The sequence below is a fragment of the Perca fluviatilis genome, chromosome 5 (assembly GCF_010015445.1).
Source record: "Perca fluviatilis chromosome 5, GENO_Pfluv_1.0, whole genome shotgun sequence".
In the NCBI taxonomy this organism is placed as follows: Eukaryota; Metazoa; Chordata; class Actinopteri; order Perciformes; family Percidae; genus Perca; species Perca fluviatilis.
Window position 1 is genome coordinate 9,434,680 of NC_053116.1, and position 19,664 is coordinate 9,454,343.

Here is a 19,664-nt window from a genome sequence, read left to right on the forward strand (position 1 = left end):
CTCAGTCTAAAGCCAACACTGTATTGTGCCAAAAGAGATTTTATTGTTTCTAAAATGAAGAGAAAGACTGTGTAGCTCTGAAATGTGCATTTGCAGGGTATCCTGGGTACTGGCTCATGTTAAGGTTCTGTTTCAGATAAGGTTCATTTTTCATGTTGTTTTCACACAAAACTGCACTAAAAACTGCGATAAACAACATGTGGTATTTAGGTTCATGCATCTCAAAAAAGTTGCAAGGTTCTCCTAAAACACAAGGTTATCAAAGTCAAAAAGATAACTGAAAACATCACTGACTAACACAGCTGTGTAGGAAGTATTCAGATCCTTGGAGGTAAATGTACTCCAATCTCAAAAAAAAAAAATCTTCTTTAAAAAAAGGTCCTGCATTCAAAATGTGACTCGTAAAGGTACAGAAGTATTATCAGCAAAACATACTAAAGTATACAAAATAAAAGTAACCATCATGCAAAATGTCATTTTATATAATATTATATCACAACTGGCTTATTGGTGTGATAATGTTAAGCAGCATTTTATTGTTGTAGTTATTCAATGTGACGCCAATTTGAACTACTTGATATAGTAGTATAGTAGTTTAATGAGCATTACATTTGTATGTAAAATCTTTATCTGCAAGTAACTGTAGCTTTCAAATAAATGTAGTGGAGTAGAAAGTACAACAATTCCCTCTGAATAGTGGAGAAGAAAAGTCAAAAGTAGCATAAACATGTTAAGTACCTCATAACTGTACTTAAGTACAATACTTGAGGAAATGTACTTCTACAACTACAGTTGGTTGAATAATCAAAATGGATTGTGAAAAGCAATATTTTTGAATTGTCTGATAACCATTTACTGCCTTCTATTGGTTCCATATGAGCCTGTTAAATGACTCATTAGCCTGGTTAACAAAGCCCCAAACTGATCGGCGCTGTGTAGTAAAGTCCACAGGGTCATGGTTCCTTGATAAGCCTTTCTTTGTGGTACCTATGGAGTGTGTGTTTACAACTGACCGTCCGGAAGCCGTGGTAAAGGTCCGTGGGGTCGAGCAGAGTGCGGCCCTGCCTGGCCTTCTCCAGGACGGGCAGCATGACCTGGTTCCACAGGGCTGTGTGGAGGCGGACTATCTCCTGGATGTTACTGAACAGCTTGGCGGGCTCCACCTCCGTCAGCAGACCGCTCTCCTGCAGGTTCAGCAGCCCGCACAGGAACAGCTGTAGAGGGTGATAAGAAAGAATAGGAGTTTATACATTTTCTTTAAGACACTAAGCTGACATAATTGCCTTTAAAGCCAAAGGTTATCACTTAACAAATCACAGGCTACAATTTTTATTCTCTGGCTTAAGCCGCCTACCCATGATTAAAGATTTGCACTAGGTAGGGCGCGGAGGCAAAGCGCCGCGCAGGTATACGTCATCAAAGAATGCGCAAGGAAGCCTGTTGCTTGGCAACAACTGCAGTCAGACTGTTTTGTGTGAAAAATAAACCCACAGACTATGTTTATTTTAAAGATATATTTAACAGTGTTTTTCCCCCCCAGAAAAGTTGTTTAGCCAGGTGGCAAGTGTCTTTTTTTGACAAGGGCCTGGCTCGGACCAGTCACTACCAGCACTAATGTAGAGCCCAATAGTTTCTGTGATAACAGAATCATGGACGGAATCGTGAAATTGAGAATAAAAAAAAAAAAAACTATAGGACATATAGTCAATAAATACATACATACATAGTCAATGCTAAAAGCTAACATTTGATAAGATTTGAAAATATGACTACGTCTAAGTTTCCAACCGAGCCGACCCGCTCTAACTGTTAAAAACACGTCCTAAAAATAGATTAAAAAATAATTCTCCCTTTGGCTTAGGCCTGGTGGTGGGCCACCAGGCTTGCAATACACTAGGGGAAACCCTGTTGTGTTATACAGTATATGGTTTAATTGTACAATGTCTATGAGTTTAATTCTAAAGAACACCCTGGCAATTGCCGTTGAATTCAGATCTAAGGTGCCACGACGAGAGTTTCCAATAATTTTTTAGGTTGAACAAGAATACATACATACATACATACATAGTCAGATGCAGTTTTGAGTGGTGCGCCAAGCCAAAAGGTAGCGCTCTGCCTAGTTGGGCTCTGCCCATAGGAAAACGATGGCACAGCCAGCACAGAGCGCTTTTTCGGACTGTGATGAATTCCTCCACTTCTTTGTGAATAAGATCAGAGATGTTAGGACCAACATCTTACCATCACTTCCTCAGAACTCTGCATGTCACTTGCCTCCCGCTCATTTTTGGTCCACTTTTAAACCTGTGACACTGAATGACATAATTTCTCTGCTACAGACTTTGAAACCCTCATCTTGTCCTATGGATGTTGTCCCTACTGTGCTATTTGTTCAAGCTTTTGACTCCATTGGCCCCTGCATTGTTGAGATGCTAAATACCTCACTTTTAACTGGTGTCGTTCCTAGTTTTTTTAAACATGCTGTTGTTAAGCCTGTACTTAAAAAGCCCACGTTGGACCCACTTCAACCTAAGAACTACAGGCCAATATCAAAACTACCTTTCATGTCAAAAATTTTAGAAAAAGTTGTAGCAGAGCAACTCACCCTTTTCTTAGAGAAGCACAAGCTGTTTGATAAATTCCAGTCTGGTTTCCGTAAAAGGCATTCTACGGAAACTGCACTTTTAAAAATCTCTAGTGATATTATGATGTCAGCTGATTCAAAGGATTTTACAGTTTTGGTCCTATTGGACCTTTCTTCTGCGTTTGACACTATAGATCATACCATTATGATAAATAGACTTCGTGATTTGGTTGGTATGTCTGGATCAGTTTTAAAATGGTTCTCATCCTACCTTTCTGGTAGACGTTTTAGTGTTCAGGTTAATCAGATATTGTCTGAAACTGCAGAGTTGTCGTGTGGGGTACCTCAGGGGTCTGTCTTGGGACCTATTCTGTTCCTCTTGTATATTTTTCCTTTAGGACAGATAATTAGTCAATTTGGAGACATATCGTACCATCTCTATGCGGATGATATCCAACTTTACTGTTCTTTTAAGTAAACTGAGTTCTCCAAACTGTCATCTTTAATAAGCTGTTTGTCTAGTATCAAACAGTGGTTGTGACAACTTTCTGCTTTTGAACTCAGAAAAAACAGAAACTCTAATTATTGCCCCTGAAAGTCGTATCCCTGAGATAAAGCATCATATTGGGGACTTAGGCTTATCTGTCCAGCCGAGTCTCAGGAGCTTAGGTGTGGTTTTTGACTCAGCTATGTCGTTGGATCACCACTCTAAACTATTAGTTAGGAACTGTTTCTTCCACCTGAGAAATATCTCTAAGTTAAGACCACTTGTCACTAAGGATGAATTAGAGATGATCATTCATGCTTTTATTTCTTCACGCTTAGATTACTGCAACAGTCTTTTTACTTGTCTGAGTAAGAATCAGCTTTATCGTCTCCAGACTGTTCAGAACTCTGCTGCAAGGCTTTTAATGCACATTAACAAAAGAGCACACATCACGCCTGTTTTAGCAGCTCTTCACTGGTTACCAGTCCAGTATAGAATTCAATTTAAAATCCTGGTCATTACTTTCAGAGCCTTGCACGGTCAGGTTCCTTCATACATCTCTGATTTGATACAGCTACATACCCCCACCCGTAGTCTGAGATCATTAGGTCAGATGCTATTAATGGTTCCCCGCACTAATTTTAAAACTAGAGGTGATCGGTCATTCCAAGCAGTGGCTCCTAGGCTGTGGAATGACTTGCCTCTCGCACACGTTGTGGATTCTGTCGAATCTTTTAAGGGGCAGCTGAAGACTCTGCTGTTCAAGCAGGCTTTTGCTTAGTCGATGGGTTTTCTATGGTTGTTTGTTATATTTTCTGTTTGTATTTCAATGTGCTCGTATTGTGACTTCTTGTGTTGAATTGCATTTCGTTGTGAAGCACTTTGTGATTTTTATCTGTGAAATGTGCTATACAAATAAATTTTACTTACTTACTTACTTTCACCACGGATCATGTGTGGGCGGCTTTACTGAATAGTGATAAAGGCTGAATAGTGATAAAGGCTAGTGTCTATTCTTAGAACTTAAAAACAGGTTCATTGTGTGTCTATCTATCTCAGCACAGAAGCCGGTTTGTCATACACAACAGCCAGACTTGTATCAGTACGTGAGCTTTACAGTAGTTTGCACTTACATCGGTGATGACTCGGAGTTTCTTTATGTAGGTAGCCTCCGTCTGCAGCAGCTCCCATATGGCCTCCTGCTGGTGGAACTGTCGCCTTGTCAATGTCTGCACACACAAACACAGATATATTAATAAATATAACAAATACATTCACAGAGTTTTCCCATGACAGAATGTCACAAATGTCCATAGCTGTGAAATGTCAAGATTTAAGTGCACCGAAATCCCATCTAGCAAAATTGATGACCCTACCTACAGTGAACACTATAGAGGCAGAGTAATTTATAACAGCTATCCAAATAAAGTATGTAATAAAGAGCCCTCTGTGTCTGCAGCCCGCTGTGCAAACACAGTGGTCTCGTTGAAATTCTTTGCTAATGTCGGTCGCAACATCCGCTTATCGTGCAAAAGCCAAAGTGCAGAAGTTATTGTTTGTTTAACAATCTAAAAAATACGTTGGGTATAATTTGCCTGAAGGTAAGAGATCTCTCTGTGCACAGATAAGATGATGTATATAGCCACTACATTTTGAAACTGGAAGATACACAGATGTGGACAGAAAGATGAAAGAATCTGTGAATATTGTGAACTTAATTATAATCATTTATTCTCTCCGCTGCCCTTTATATGTCATGGTTTGTGAGAAACATTGTTCGAACAAGTTTCAGATTTGACTTGATTTGACTACATATAATTTCCATTGTTCATTCATATTTGCATGAGGTCAATATATTGTGCTGTTAGACGCTGTTGTTGAGTCACGCCATGAAGGATGTGTCATGTTAAGGAATCTTTTCATTCATGCTCTCAAACACGAGAATAACTTGTTCTGATCATTTCCAGTTACACACATTACCAACTTTATTACTAGATAGCATCAGTTTAAGCCATCGAGTCAGTAATATGGCTTATGTAACTAACTGTCGGGGGTGAAAGCACATCCAGTACGCGGGACTGTACAGCAGCTGAGCGAGGATATCGCTGTCCTGATTACTCATGTACACATTAACAGGTGGTAGTCACAGACAGCGTGCGACGGCTGTTATCATTTTTGTGCTGGTACGGACAGCAGTGCAATAGTAAACCGCGTTATAAGCAGAATTCTGGGAAAGCAGGCGTGACAAAGACACATGATAAGGAAGAAGGAGACATGCTGCATACCGAGAAGCAGGATGCCAGTACGCCTGTAGTAATCAGCTGCCAGTGAATTTTGGTTTATGTGAACATTCATAAAGGATTGCATGAAAAGTATTAGGTAGGGCTGGAAGGGTAATGTACTTTTTCTTTATGCTGAAGGGGGGTTAGTCCGACTTTTTTGGGAGAGTAGGGCCTCCCCTCACTTAAAATAATAAGAAAATAATTGTAAAAAAGGATCAAATGTATAAATAATGAAAATGATTATTGAATTAACATTTCAAGGTTGAATGTTAGGTTTTACAATTAGGGTATAGCATTTTCTTATACCATTCTTTTTGCTTTGTCTCTTTTCAGTTATAAATGGTGAATCACGTATTATATTAGATAGATAGATGTCAAGGAAGGGTGCAAATAACATTAATAACGCTGTGGGGGCTCTTGCTTTTTTATTTCACCAATAATTTTCTTACAGTCCCTTAGATTTTTTTATTTATTAAAAGGGACAATGTACATGAGCTCAGAGTCCAACATGCAAACGTGCCAGATTTAGCCATGCAGGCTAATTTTCATCTGCAGTCCCTAGCAGGTTAGTTTTATTAGTTGAATGTGTTCTTTTATTTTTTTACTTGAAACTAAATGCTATTTTTCCTAATTCACCATACATGTGTCCAGTGTTGAAAGAAGGCACAATACCTCGGAAGTTTCACACATCAAAAGAACATAATTCTTCATTTTTGCATATAATCTTAGCTCAATTAATTGCTTTCCCCACACGTTTTTTATTTGATTTGAGCGTCCAGTCTGTGTATACACTATCCCCCACACCCCCCAGGTCTGTATGTGCTGTACCTCTGGGTTGTCCAGCAGCTTCTGCCAACTGTCCTCCAGGGCCAGGTCTGTCTCCTCCTCCTCTTCCTCCCACGAGTCCTGGTGGAAGGAGAGCTGCCGTGGCACCTTGGGCAGCCCGAACATCATGTAGGAGTGGAGCTTGCTCTGGAGCAGCTCCAGACGGTCCGCCTCCTTTTAAAAAAAAAAAGAAAAGAAAGAAAAAGCCTAATTAGTTTATAGGAGGTTAACGGCACGACAGCGAGAAGAGATGCAAAACTAACTGTGCATTTCTGTCCTTTGTGTGTCAATTTTATTGTCACACCCAAACTGTAAGTAAAGATGAGTCCAAGCATTAGCATATTAATCCTGCTCTTACTGGCGCCGTAATTCTTAAATCCAACAGGAGCTGCCATTCAGGCCTTTGTTCAGTCTGGCGGCCCTGATGTAGTTATGAAAATGAGCTCTGTGCATTGAGACCACTTTAACAATAGAGGACTAGGGAGCGGGGGCAGAAACTACAGCGTTGGTGGGGGAGGGGGGGGGGGTGGGAGAGAGAGATGGACCAGTGGTTCATGGGTCGTGAAACGTTTCGAAAACGTACTGTCCTATGTCCACTAATAAGTGAGAAACTGTCCGAACAATTTAGGAGTAAAGTGATCAGAGATTAGCGCTTCTTTTCAAAGTTTTGGGAATTTGTGAAAGGATGGACTGACAGTGGTTCATCCCTACAATATGGAGGGTGCAAGAGGTCCAGGCCCTGGTGAAGGATCTCTGGCCCCGGAGGGGTTAAGGGGGACGTTTAGGGTGAATAGAGACGAGACAGGCGGTGACGGGTGACTGACAGATACTGTCTCCATCTGACATCTGCTACTGTGCAGGATGTGACCTCAGGAGGGGAGCTACAATGTGTGGGCGTGTGTGTGTGTGTGTGTGCGCTTTATTACAATAAACAATGATGATTATTATTGTTGAAAACCTCCGATACAGAAGTTAAAGGAAAGGTTTGACACTTATAGTGAGTTTTAGAGGTGCTGGAAGGCAGACTTGGGTTACCTTTAGACAGAGCCAGGCTAGCTGTTTCCCCCTGCTTCTAGTCTTCATGCTAAGCTAAGTTAGCTGACTATTTGCCAAACGAGAGAAGAAGCAATCTTGTCATATAACTCAGCACACAAAAAAAAAGCAATTAAGCGGTATTCCTAAAACGTAAAATATTCCTTTAAGCTTTTATGTGAGTAGGCACAAAGATTTTAAAATCAAGAAAACGTTAGATATAATTGAGGGAGGCTTTTCCTCCACCTACTCATTTCCAGAGGAAAGTATGTGAGCCAACAACACGAGACTTTGAAGGGAAATTACCTCACCAGGACTCGGGGGGGGGGATACAGCCTCCCGAGCCCCTCCCACTGCTGCTTGCTACTGTTTTCTTTGCTTTTAATGTTCGTTTAGAAAAAAATCGGAGACATGTCTGGGAAACAAACTTGCTCCCGACAGCTTTTACAATTTCTGTTTAACAGCCAAGAGAAAGTGCACCACTTTGCTTTAAAAGCGCTCTCTCTTATATATTTCATCTGATCTTTGTCTGATCAGCGTTACCTTGCCAAAGGGCCCCGCTCCGGCGTTGGAGCTGAAGAAGCCACTGAAGCGACTGGCGGCGCGGTTCTTCCAGCTGTCAGGACCGCCCCCGATGCCGGGCAGAGAGCCACCGATCTGTCCCAGAGATTCCGGGGTAGGAATGTTCGTCTCTCCCAGGAACTCGGTCATGTTCTTCCTCCTTCGAGCCTGACCCTGCAAGTCGGAGAGGAGCACAGACCCAAACATTCACAACGTGTTAAATGAAGGCTCGAGAGATTTTGCCACCTCAAGAGGAAGGACAGAAGTTTCCAGTCAGATGGATGGAAAGAGACAATGAAGGAAAGAGAGAAACATACAAGGACAGGATAAACAGGAAATCAGAGGGGAATTCTGTGCCAAGGATGACATCAGCAGGCCCGTTAAAGCTACCCTAATGATCAGACACAAACAGGAGAGGGAAGGACTGCCACTTCCTTGCGGTGCATGCTCATGACATCATAAGGAGCAGGCGGGAGGTTGTTCCATAAGAACAGACAGCCAGAGTTTGGCCATTGTTCCCCCATTGTTACCCTGTCAGCAGACCCTGCCGCTCAGCCTCGCTCATGAAATCTCTGTCCACTTTACGAGCAGCGGCAAAGCAAACAAACAGGGGCCACCTCAGTATCTGAGGAAGCAGTTGTTTTTGCCGTTAAGAGTGAGGAATCTGCTGCTGGGGAGTCCCGTCCCCCCCACACACTTCAAACACAGTCACAAGGAACTTACATTCCACGACACTGACACTGTTGCTGAAACTGACCGGCCATTCCAACGAAATTCTTTCACTGATCACCCCCTTCACACACACACACACACACACACACACAAAAAGTGCGACAAAAACACGTATGCCCAAAGCTGCTATGCCGTCGGGTACCACAGACACAAAGGTGTACTTTTGGTTTCAAAGTAGGTCCTTAAATGACACACATCAAATTACAGTAAATAATCATGAGACTGGTTAAAAGGCTATCCAAGAGTACTCTACATTAGGGCTGGGCCATATATCGATATTATATTGATATCGATATATGAGGCTGGAAAAATCATCTTAGATTTTGAATATCGTTATATGGTTTGAGAGCAAGTGTCTTTTCCTGGTTTTACAAGCTGCATTACAGTAAGTAACTTAGCAGACTGTTCTATTATTTGCCTTCACCCACTTTAGTCATGATATATACTTACCTACTGTTCAATCAAAAACTGCCACTGAAAGAAGGAGTTCAGGTGCTTACTATATATGTGCTCTCATATACATTGGACATACTATATATAGTATGTCCAATGTATATGAGAGCTGTTGTTGCATTAGAGTATGTGTTGAGAGATGCTTCTTTTCTGTATTTTGTGTTGTCTTTGTAAAGCTGCGGAACGGTCCAAAACTAATTTCCCTTCGGGTACAATAAAGTATATCTTATCTATATATCCACATTACTGAGGATAATTATCAAAAAAATCTCTTGTGCAAATATTTTGTGAAAGCACCAATAGTCAACCCGACAATATCGCTTGCAGTATCGATACCGAGGCATTTGGTCGAAAAATATCGTGATACCTTATTTTCTCCATATCGCCCTGCCCTACTCTACACTGGTTTAGCATTGCACTCGGATAACACTGTTGGACTTGTGATGGACAGTTTGAAACAAAAAGTCAAGTCATTAAAATTGACGCAGCAAAAAAAACGGAGATCTTCTTCACGTCTTTTTCATTCCACGCAGTCTTCGCCCTTGTCAAAATGCCACTCGGCCACTGAGAGTCTGCAAAGCACTCGCTGCCGCTGGTAAAGCTTACTGCAACATTATTGCTGTGAGCATGTGGCAATAACTAAAAGATGAGCATATCAATATTTTCAACTGACCCCTCTCTTCCATCGTCAGAATTAAAGGAGGCTGGATAGAAAGAACCCACAGAAGATCAAACTGGAAGAGGAACAATGAGGGGGACAATAACAGGACAGTCGAGCTTTGAATAAATGGAGACAAACTGCACAAACAAGTAGACGGAAAAGGCTTCTGAGGTTGTGCATCACAGCTACTAGAGGTAAACACCTTCCATTACACTTCAGATAAAGACTTATTAAAGTATATCAGTTAAAAGTTATGAATAGCTCTGGTCAAACTCTCCTGCATTGCACGGATTCCCATTTTAGGAAGAAAATGCCCAGACCTTTGTGAAACCACTTCACTAGAGTAAAGGCACACAAGAGTTGCATAACAAGATAGTAAATCTGAGTGGGGGGTGGGTGGGTCCCTTCTACAGGTTTTAAAAAGCTTTTAGTCCTTTTATCTTTTTGTAAACGATAATAGCCGAAGAGGAAAGTGACTTACAGCTTGACATGTTGGCTTTCAAACCAAAACTAGAGTGAAAGGGGAAATGGGACGAATTGAAAGTCGCTGCGGTGAAAGGGAAACAAGCCTGGGTCCATTTACGGAATTTTTTTTTTTTTTTTTTTTTTTTAGGGGGGGGAATCTGGGCCAACTGGCCAAGGACACAGGTGTCAGGAAGTGTTCAGTCTCCATGGAGAAACGGGGGAGTCTGGCCCCTGTGCTACTGACAGCACGCCGGCGGGCAAACTGAAACCTGGTTAGTTTAGTCTGTGCTCGCGCTACCCGACAGCACTCTGAATACATACCTCTAAAAGATTTAAAACAGATGTGATAAAGACAGAAAAATGCTTTTCTAATACAGCGCTTCGTGAATAAAAATCGGACAAACTTTAAAACAAATGTACTGCAGTTACAGATCGAGAAAGCAAGCATCTTTACAGAGAAACTAGTTTCACAAAGAATCAGAGAAAGGCCAGGAAGGCGTGGTTAAAAAGAAAAGGACACAGGGATAGAAGCGACCCGACAGTTTCCCACCACGTTAACAGTGCTCACCATTGAAGCCAGAGGCATGTCAAAAGTAACAAAAACCATCCTAATCCTTCAATTGGATTCATGGATCGCAGCCCATTCTGGAACCAGCTGCTGCCCTCTCTCAGCTTCTCGCCTCCTCTCTCTCTCTCTCTTTCCACATCCACCGTGATAAAACACACGCATCCACGGCTCGCCGACTTATGACGCCGAAATCAGTCCGAGTAGCTGAGTGACGACTGTAACACCGCCGCGTTACTATTATTTCCCCCCAGTCAAGAGACTTGTGTTGAACTTCATTCGGTCTTGAGGCGTCCCCGTTCCAGCTGACAGGGTTGGGGTTGCGGTGTCTGGCGGCCGCGTCCTGCCGTGCCCGACAGCAGCTTCTCTTTGAACGGGGATGTGGTCTCTGTCCTGTCCTGCTGTCCAAACAGTCAGTGGTTGCATTTCAAACAGACACTGGCCCGAAGTCATAGCAACCAGGAGGATCCTGCCTCATTGTGTCGGGCAGGAAAGAGGAGGCAGGGCTGGGGCGAAAAAAAAAAAAAAAAAAAAGGGTGGCTGATCTAAATATTTGGAGGTGGAGTCGGGGTGACAGCTTGTAGGGAGCTCCCTGGTTCAAACACACATCCTGGTTCTCTTTAGGTCAGTCTCAACAACTAACTAACTAACTCACTACTTATGCAAAGTTAGCTTTCAGTCCAAGCAATTACATGAATAAAAAACAAACAAAAAGAAGACAATTAACAGGGCGACTGTAAACAGACGGGACGCTTCATTCTGAACTCTTATTTGAAGTTGCTCCGCTGTTCTTTGTGCTATCTCAAAATCGCCGTTTTGCCTGGAGACCCTTTGAACAATGCCCTGCTAGCTGGCCAAAACAAGGAACGAGAAAGAAATGCCCCGATAATGACCAGACGGGAAATTCCCTTTGTTTACTTGCATGTTTCAGCACATTTAATAAGCTGTGTATCCCCCGGCAGATAAGCACAAGCACATAACCGCCTTCAGGAGCAGCAGAAAAGTAGGAAAACTTTGCAGAGGTGAAGCTACTTGTAGTTGGTCGACAGAAAAATTCATCGCCAACTATTAGGATAATCCATCAACTGTTTGGATCGTTTAATCTCCAGTTCCAGTTTTCCAAGTGTGCAGTTTTTTTTTTTTTTTTTAATATCTTTGTGAACTGAATATCTTTGGGGTGTTTTTGAACTGTTTTTGAACTGTTGGTGAGACAAGGGGGGGGGGGGTCAGTCACGCTAACGATATCAAGCCTTGTGTCCCCCCCTGACAGCCTTATCTTATCACCAGGGTTTGTGGCATTAACCTTGGCCTGGAAAGGAGAAAATCTTTAAATGGGAAGGGATTGTATTAAAATAAGTGGTGACAGAAAAAGAGCAAAGCCCCCAGCACTTCTCTTTCTGCTCCCCCGCTACTGCCTTTATGTTAGTCCACTGATAACAACTCGCCTTGATCAGGTGGGTTGATTAACGATGGGAAAGCAGCGTGACACTGTCCTTCCTGAAAGCCTGGACACGCACGCGCACGTGTGTGTGTGTGTGTGTGTGTATGTGTGTGTGTGTGTGCGCGCCACACACACACACACACACACAACGAGGAAATGGAAACTAAAATAAACCCCCCCTCGGTGGTCAATACATGTAAGGAAGTAAGTCAGTATTTATTTATATATCACTTTTCCCAGATAGAAATCACAAAGTGCAATAAATAAAAGACATAAGAACACAACGGAAAACATAAGTACATAAAATCAGACAGCAATAACCCCCCACCGTCTAACTAAAAGCCTGTTTAAATAAAGTCTTCAACTGCTTTTTAAAAGAATCAACAGAGTTTGAACAACGCAAAGAGACACGCTGCATGATTCGCGGCCGTTTCAATTCCAACAACGAAGACCCGATGAAGTGCCACAACAGTGGCACAAAAACCCCCACAAGCTTTCAGCCCAGGGTGAGAGAGATGAGACTTTGCTCCTTTTAACTCGACCCCCCCCACCCCTCCCTCCCCATCATCATAGCAGCACAACATAATGAGATCTCAGCCGCCATCACACTTCAGCCAATACACAAACATGATGCTCCAGCAGAGCAGATTAGACTGATGAAAACAAAACAAAAAAGGATAACGGTTGAGCTTGTTTTGTGTGTGACATTAAATAAGGTCAAAGGTGAATCAAGTTCAAATATGTAAGGGCTACACCTAACAATTATTTTCATTACGCATCAATTGCTTAATTGTTTGGTGTGTCAAATGTCAAATAAGTGAAAAAGCGCCTCCCGTTTTCATTTCCCACAGCCCAAAGTGACGTCTTCAAAAGCCCAAATATATTCAGTTTACTGTATGTCTGACAAGGAAAATCTTAATGTTTGAGAAGCTAGAACCAACAAATGTTTGGCTTTTTTTTTATCTACAAAATAAAATAAAATAAATAATAATTTCAAAAAGTTGCTCATTAATTTTCTTTTTTGATCGACTAATAACTGTCGCAGCTCCAAAACGTGACTGCTACTGCCAACAGAAGCAGCAAAGAACTGCTACTTCATCAAACTACAACAGCTAGCGCTGCACACAGACGTGTCTGCAGACGTCTCACCTGACAGTCAGTCGTCGTCGCTTTCTTTTCAGCGGGAGGGGACTCGGGAATGTCAGAGTCCACATGCAGCAGGTCCCAGCTGCGCCACGATGACAGACGAGCAAAACGAACCATGTTTCCACAGAACTAAACAATACAAAAAGCCCCAAATATAAAACAAAAAGGAGGTCTGAGTAAAAACAAAAGCAAAAGCTCAGAGGTAATTACATAAGTTAAGAAGAATCCATTTCCAGGAAATCACAACGCAGACAAAAAGCATCGCAGCTACTCCACTGCAGATACTGTGTGTACTGCAGGCCAACGGTCACACAAATAAAGTAGCAGAAAAGGTGTGTGTTCACCCTGCAGTTATCTCCACCTTCATAGGCATCTGGGGAAGCTCTTTGTCTTTACACACACACACACACACACACACACACACACACACACACACACACACACACACACACACACACACACACACACACACACACACACACACACACACACACACACACACACACACACACACACACACACACACACCTTTTCCAGCACATACACACCTCCTCAGCCTTCTCAGCATGTAGCTCCTCCCACACCATGTGGGGAATAAATAATAGTCTCCCAGCACCTCATTAATAATTATTTGTGTGCTAACAAAATATGAGTCATCTTACTTCTTCACACACAGAGAGACTGGACAAGCTGGATTCACTCATTAGAAACGTGATCATTTATCCTAATATTAGAACAGTAACACAAGCGGGAGCGAGTTTTTTTTCAGAATTTTCAATAACGATCAGTCATTAAATGAAATGAATTATTTTAAGTTATTTAAAAAAAAAAGTGAAAAAAGTCAAATCACAGTTTCCCCGGAGTCTGAAGTAAATGTCTTCAGACGTCACGTATTGTCCGACCACCAAGCCAGAGCCCTTAAGATATTCAGTTTACAATAATATCAAACGGAGAAATGCAGCAAATTATCAGATTGGAGAAGCTGAAATGGGAGAATATTTTTTGCTTGAACAGTCGCAGCTTCATTCTCTGATCAACTGATTAAATTGACAAATCGTTGCAGCTATACTAAAATGAATCTAGTTTATATACAAACAGTTGTATATTGTATTACGGTATAACTCACATGGAAACATCTTGTTATTTTACAACTTTCTCATTAAACTAAATAAGGGTTTTCTGTCAGTTCTGACTTTACACACTAGCGCTGATCCGGGGATAAAATGAAACTGCATGCCCACTTGAAAGCAAACTCTTAGTCTAACATTTATGTCAAAGACCTTATCAACTCAATCCCCGATACTTGTCACTCTATTAACAAACTATACCGACTGTTGTGTGGAACACCTCATGTTTCAGTTCAATGAAGGCCCGTGTGACTGCCGCTCATTCATCCATTGTCATTCAAAATGGCTCTGTGTGTGTGAGCTATCAGAGAGGCCAAATGGTAGAGAGAAGAAGAGGCTGTTGTTGGTTGCGATAGCCTGGCTTTGGAACAATGTCCACGCATTACCATCCACAGTTGTGTAATGCAGATGGGGAGATAAACATTCTGTATGACCCAGTTTGAAAAAGAGGAAATAAATAATGACAATTGCCTCTGCCAAACGTCTTCCGCCTTCCCAAACAAAGCACACTGAGAGCATTGTGTGAGCCAAATTCTACTACATGAATACAATATAATTCAAAGCGCAGACTCAGTGCCTCGGTGATGAAGAAAACGCATATGTCACTCTGTTTCAGGGTCAGTGCATTTCTCAGTAAGAAGACAAGACGCTTGCCACTCCTTTCACTGTCTCGTCAGCTGAAACGTTGGCTGTCTTCATTATCAGCGTCTTTTATCACCGAGGGCTTTTTTTGGAGCTTTTGTCATCGACAGTATTCCACCGAGCCCTTTTCTATTCTAAAAACAACAACATCAACCTCTCCTGTATATTACGTAACAAACTCTTCCACGCCCGAGGCAAAGCCAGCAGTCTCGGCAAATATGAAAACAAACAGAGTACAGCTGAAACTAGATTCAGATCGTTGTTGTGATTCATCGATTTATCGTTTGATCTATAAATTGTCAGGAAACAGTGACGTCTCAAAATATCTTGCTTCAACAACCAGCCTAAAAAAAAAACACAAAATAGTCAGTTTACTTTCACATAAGACAACGAAAAGCAGCAAATCCTCATATTCGAGAAGATGGAAATTGAGAATGGTGGGTATTTTTGTTTTTAAAAAGGACAATAAATTGACAATTTTCTGATGATCGACTAATCAATTGATCATTTCAGCTCTAATAAAGCAACAAATTATCATTTCGTTAAAATAACAGTTAGAATCTGCCATTCAGAACACGAATACATACGGCGAATTCGCTCGAATGACGGCCGCCATGTTGCGCCTCCATCTTTAAAATACATTAGCCAAAGAGGGACATACCTCCGCCTTTCGCACTTTTACACTCAGCGGCACCGTGACGAATGCCAGGGGGAGATTGAGTAATCTCAGGGAAGCGAAAAAGAGAATTAAAAACGACAACGCGACAGGCAAAGCAACAAGACCAAAGTTGGTAATATTGGAGTGGCTAGAACAGCTGCGTGTAAACGATGGAGATGCTAAAAGCTAAATTCTAATTTTCTAAGTTCGGCCACCGTAGGAGTTAAAAACGCGCTCGGAATGGGAGGGGCTAGAAAGTTAATATTCAGTTGGTTGTCATATACAATTTCACCGCTAGATGGGAGAAATTCTTACACAATGTAGCTTTAAGTCATTTAACAAGTCATTGAGGATACGACATCCGAGTTTCAGGAAGGACAGCAAAATACTTTTCTTATGTGTAAATATAGCTTTATTTTTTTTTTTAAAGAAGCCACATTACTCAAATGTCAATCACAATACAGTATCTAATATAATATATATCTTAAAGAAAATTGGCAAAATCTTGATCGATAGGTTGGTAGATAGTAGGAACTATCTAATCAGAATAGAGGTAAAAAAGATTACAAATCTGACTAGAAATCTAATGGCTTCTTTGTGGTGCATAAACACTTAAAGACACATTTCAGTTGGTATCACACTCTAAGTATTGAGGTCTGCTCTCTAGAATTTAGTTTATAAGGCTTTCCCTTTCTGTGATGGAGGAGTGCATTATGGGACTTCTGATGAAACATATGGAGGATCCATTACCTGACATTAACTCCCTGGGAAAGCCAGAAGCATCCATCTGCAAACTGTAATGTGATCCTGGCCAATCTCTGGATCAAATCATCTTACTCCAAGTGTACCCTGTTGCATGGGTTTTATGTATTTAACTGGATTCAGAGACAGAGCGCCAGAGTCGCGTGTTATATATATAAAAGCTGTCAGAGAGTGAGGGTCAATATACTGTACGTGCCTACTGAAAATCACAAGGTCCCAGACGGTTGAGTTATCTTTATGACGACTGTAAAACCTGCAGTTTCTGTTCTCGGGAAAAGGAAACCGCTGTAATACCGTAACAGCAATGCAGATATTTGTTTAAGTCCCCTGTGTATAAAGTTTTATTTTTGCTCCAACCTGACATCCTATTGCGCTGCATATGGACCTAAAACATCCTGAGCCCTGACCCCCGGGGATAAATGACTTCAACAGTTAAAATGAGTCACAGCTACTACAGTGTAAACAGAAGGGGGATCCCGACTTACAGATTTTAGTTTTACTTTGGTTAAAATTAACGCTGCAGCAAAACACGATTCCCGGCTGAATGTGGATCTCATCCACGCAACAATGTCAAATACAGGATGTGGACTTTTTTTTTTATTTTCAGGTCATAAATGTGTTTTTCTAATTGCACACTGAGCCATGCAGGTTAAAAGCTGAACTTGTTTTTAGGTCAATTGATAGACTGCTGGCATTGAAAGGGGAAACGGTGCATTGTGGGAACTATCAGCAAGGTTGGAATGCGTCTTCGACCAATCGCAAAGCTTGGCCGAGGCTCCCCGTTGTGAAATAATCAATTTGGATCATCAAAGCTCTCTGCAGCCTATCACAGAGCCTGCCAGAGCCTATAAAATGTAACATGCACGCAATAAAAAACTTGAAATACCCCCATTGAAACAAAAGAGTAACTCTATACAGAAAAGGACAGGACTTGGCTGCGTTTCCTCTGAAGCCTGGCACAAGCCGCTGCCATGCCAGGCCATGAATCCGGTCACTAGGCAAATATCTGAACTTCTTTGAGCAAAGCCCTTGATTCCATAAAAAGCAGCCACGCATGCGTTTAATGGCAAGTGCCAAAGCTGCTGCCATAGAAACTCAAAGACCGCACTCGGTGCCCACATGTCCAAGTAGAGCTTTTGTCCTCCAAATAGCTTTCATAAAATATGGGCTGGCACCCAACACGGATCACCGGGGCTCTGCTGTCGAGTCTGTTAAAGACAAAAGTAGCCAATAGACTTCGGTGAGCATGAGCTCTATGGCTGCAGGAGACTCTGACAGTGTAATAATGTACGAGTCATTCTCAAATACTTTCACAAAGACAGAAACATGTGGGGCAGCAACTCACGATTCCTTTTTATTTTCGACAACTCGGCTGAATACTTTCTCCATTAACCAACGTTGGCCTAAAAAATATCAGAAAATAGTGACAAATGCCTGTCACAATTTCCAAGAGTTCAATATGACATATTCATATTGATTGTTTTGCCCGACCAGCAGTCATCCAAATATATTAGTAGTTTACTATAATAATACATTTATATATTTACTATAATAAAGGAAAGGGTAAATGGTGAGAGTTAAGAAGTTCAAACCAGGTATTTTTTTGCTTAAAAGATCCTCTCTGGACATGTTCAAAAAATATGCTGCTTTGAAAAAAATTATTTGTGTCCAATATATTTTTCCACAAAAAAAAAGAAATCTTAAAAAAAATTGCATCTTCCCCCTCATTGTTGAATCCAGACTCAATGAATATGAAAATCTTGTTGATTGCAAAAGTTTAACTGCAGGACGTCTCCTACTTTCACTAAAAAGTTCATTCTCAGTGTATGTGCACTTCAAGTTTCCACAATCACACATGTAAGTGTGTAAGCTGTATACAGGACCGTGATTGGCTGTCACAAAATCCTGCACGTACATCTTTGTCTTCAGCTTTAGATTTAAGGTGAGCGCCCAGAAACGTTCCCCCTTCAGCAGATAAAAACAGCCTTCGGGCATCAAACTGCACGGCCACCATTCTGCACAGTGAAGCTCAAACATCCAAGTGAAGTCCCATTTTCTGCCGACTAATCGCTCAATCGACGGATTGCTTTAGCTCCACAGAAACATCTTTTGTAACTCCATACAGCTACAGCGCAGAGTGCAACGGTGCAGACAACACTAACAGTCAGAAAGCTCAATGTATGCTCACAGATATCCAACAGATGCAGCAGCTTCCATCAGAGCATCAAAAGCAGCACACCACTGCCCCCCTGAGGACGGCACTTATCACTGACATCACTCTCTCCACATTTCAGTCAATAAACCTGACAAGTCATTAGCATAGTGCAGCGTGGCTACATTGTCATTCTCTGGCAAAATCCCTTGAAAGGAATCACAGTGTCGGTAGTTTTAAGGCACAAATAAAATAAAATACGACAAATTCCACCCAGCAGCAGGAGGTCAGATACTGTGTGACTAAAACTCTGCTTTCCTCAGCAACCTCCAGTGTTTAGGTCTCCTTCGATGAGTAACCTTAGTGACTTCCCGCCCCAGATGGCAGTAAAATGCTTTGACCGAGCCTATACCTGTTTCCTCGCCCAAAGCAACGATGACATCAACAAGTCCGTTTACTGTGCGCACACACACACACACACACACACACACACACACACACACACACACACACACACACACACACACACACACACACACACACACACACACACACACACACACACACACACACACACAATTAAACTCACCTGGAAGTGGGTCTAGACTTGTCTCAAGGGTGTTTACCAACCAGTGACTTGTTTCAAGCATGTACCAGAGCAGCAGCTCACAAGCTCAAAGCCTAAACCTGAGCGAACGGCAAAAATGAGAAGACCCTTCCTGAACGAAAACTACAGTTTTGGGAAGTTTATCGCAAAGAGATTGGCACTTATACTTTAGGTTAAGGCAGTGGTTCTCATCATTGGTTTTTCATTGATGTACCCACACAAGACAGTTTTAATGGTAAATTAAACAAATGTTAATCAAGTGTAAACTAAAGAGATGATCACCGCGTGCATGCACACAGCAGCAGCAGTGATGCAAACATCGCAGCACAAAGAAGAGTGTTCATGTGTCCAGGATGTGATCCAATATGGAATGGATCCAGTTTTTTTCCAAGACTTTCTATCTGTAGTAAATGTACGCACTCGTGCTACCACAGGGGGCCCGTGGATGACGGCATTACGGTGATTCAAGTTGGAGCAGCTGTTCA

The 19,664-nt window shown here is 41.8% G+C and overlaps 1 protein-coding gene across 5 annotated transcripts in view; it reads right to left on the minus strand.

The window, feature by feature from the left end:
- The window catches only part of plekhg5b (pleckstrin homology domain containing, family G (with RhoGef domain) member 5b), a 91,856-nt gene that overhangs the window by 7,080 nt on the left and 65,112 nt on the right, over nucleotides 1–19,664 (minus strand). For all 5 annotated transcript variants that reach the window (XM_039799968.1, XM_039799971.1, XM_039799970.1 and 2 more), the window contains 4 exons: nucleotides 7,751–7,942; nucleotides 6,179–6,349; nucleotides 4,202–4,297; nucleotides 1,014–1,214 (listed from right to left, as the gene is read on the minus strand). In XM_039799968.1, coding sequence (XP_039655902.1) covers nucleotides 1,014–1,214; nucleotides 4,202–4,297; nucleotides 6,179–6,349; nucleotides 7,751–7,942 — 660 coding nt within the window. The remainder of the gene's footprint in view (nucleotides 1–1,013; nucleotides 1,215–4,201; nucleotides 4,298–6,178; nucleotides 6,350–7,750; nucleotides 7,943–19,664) is intronic.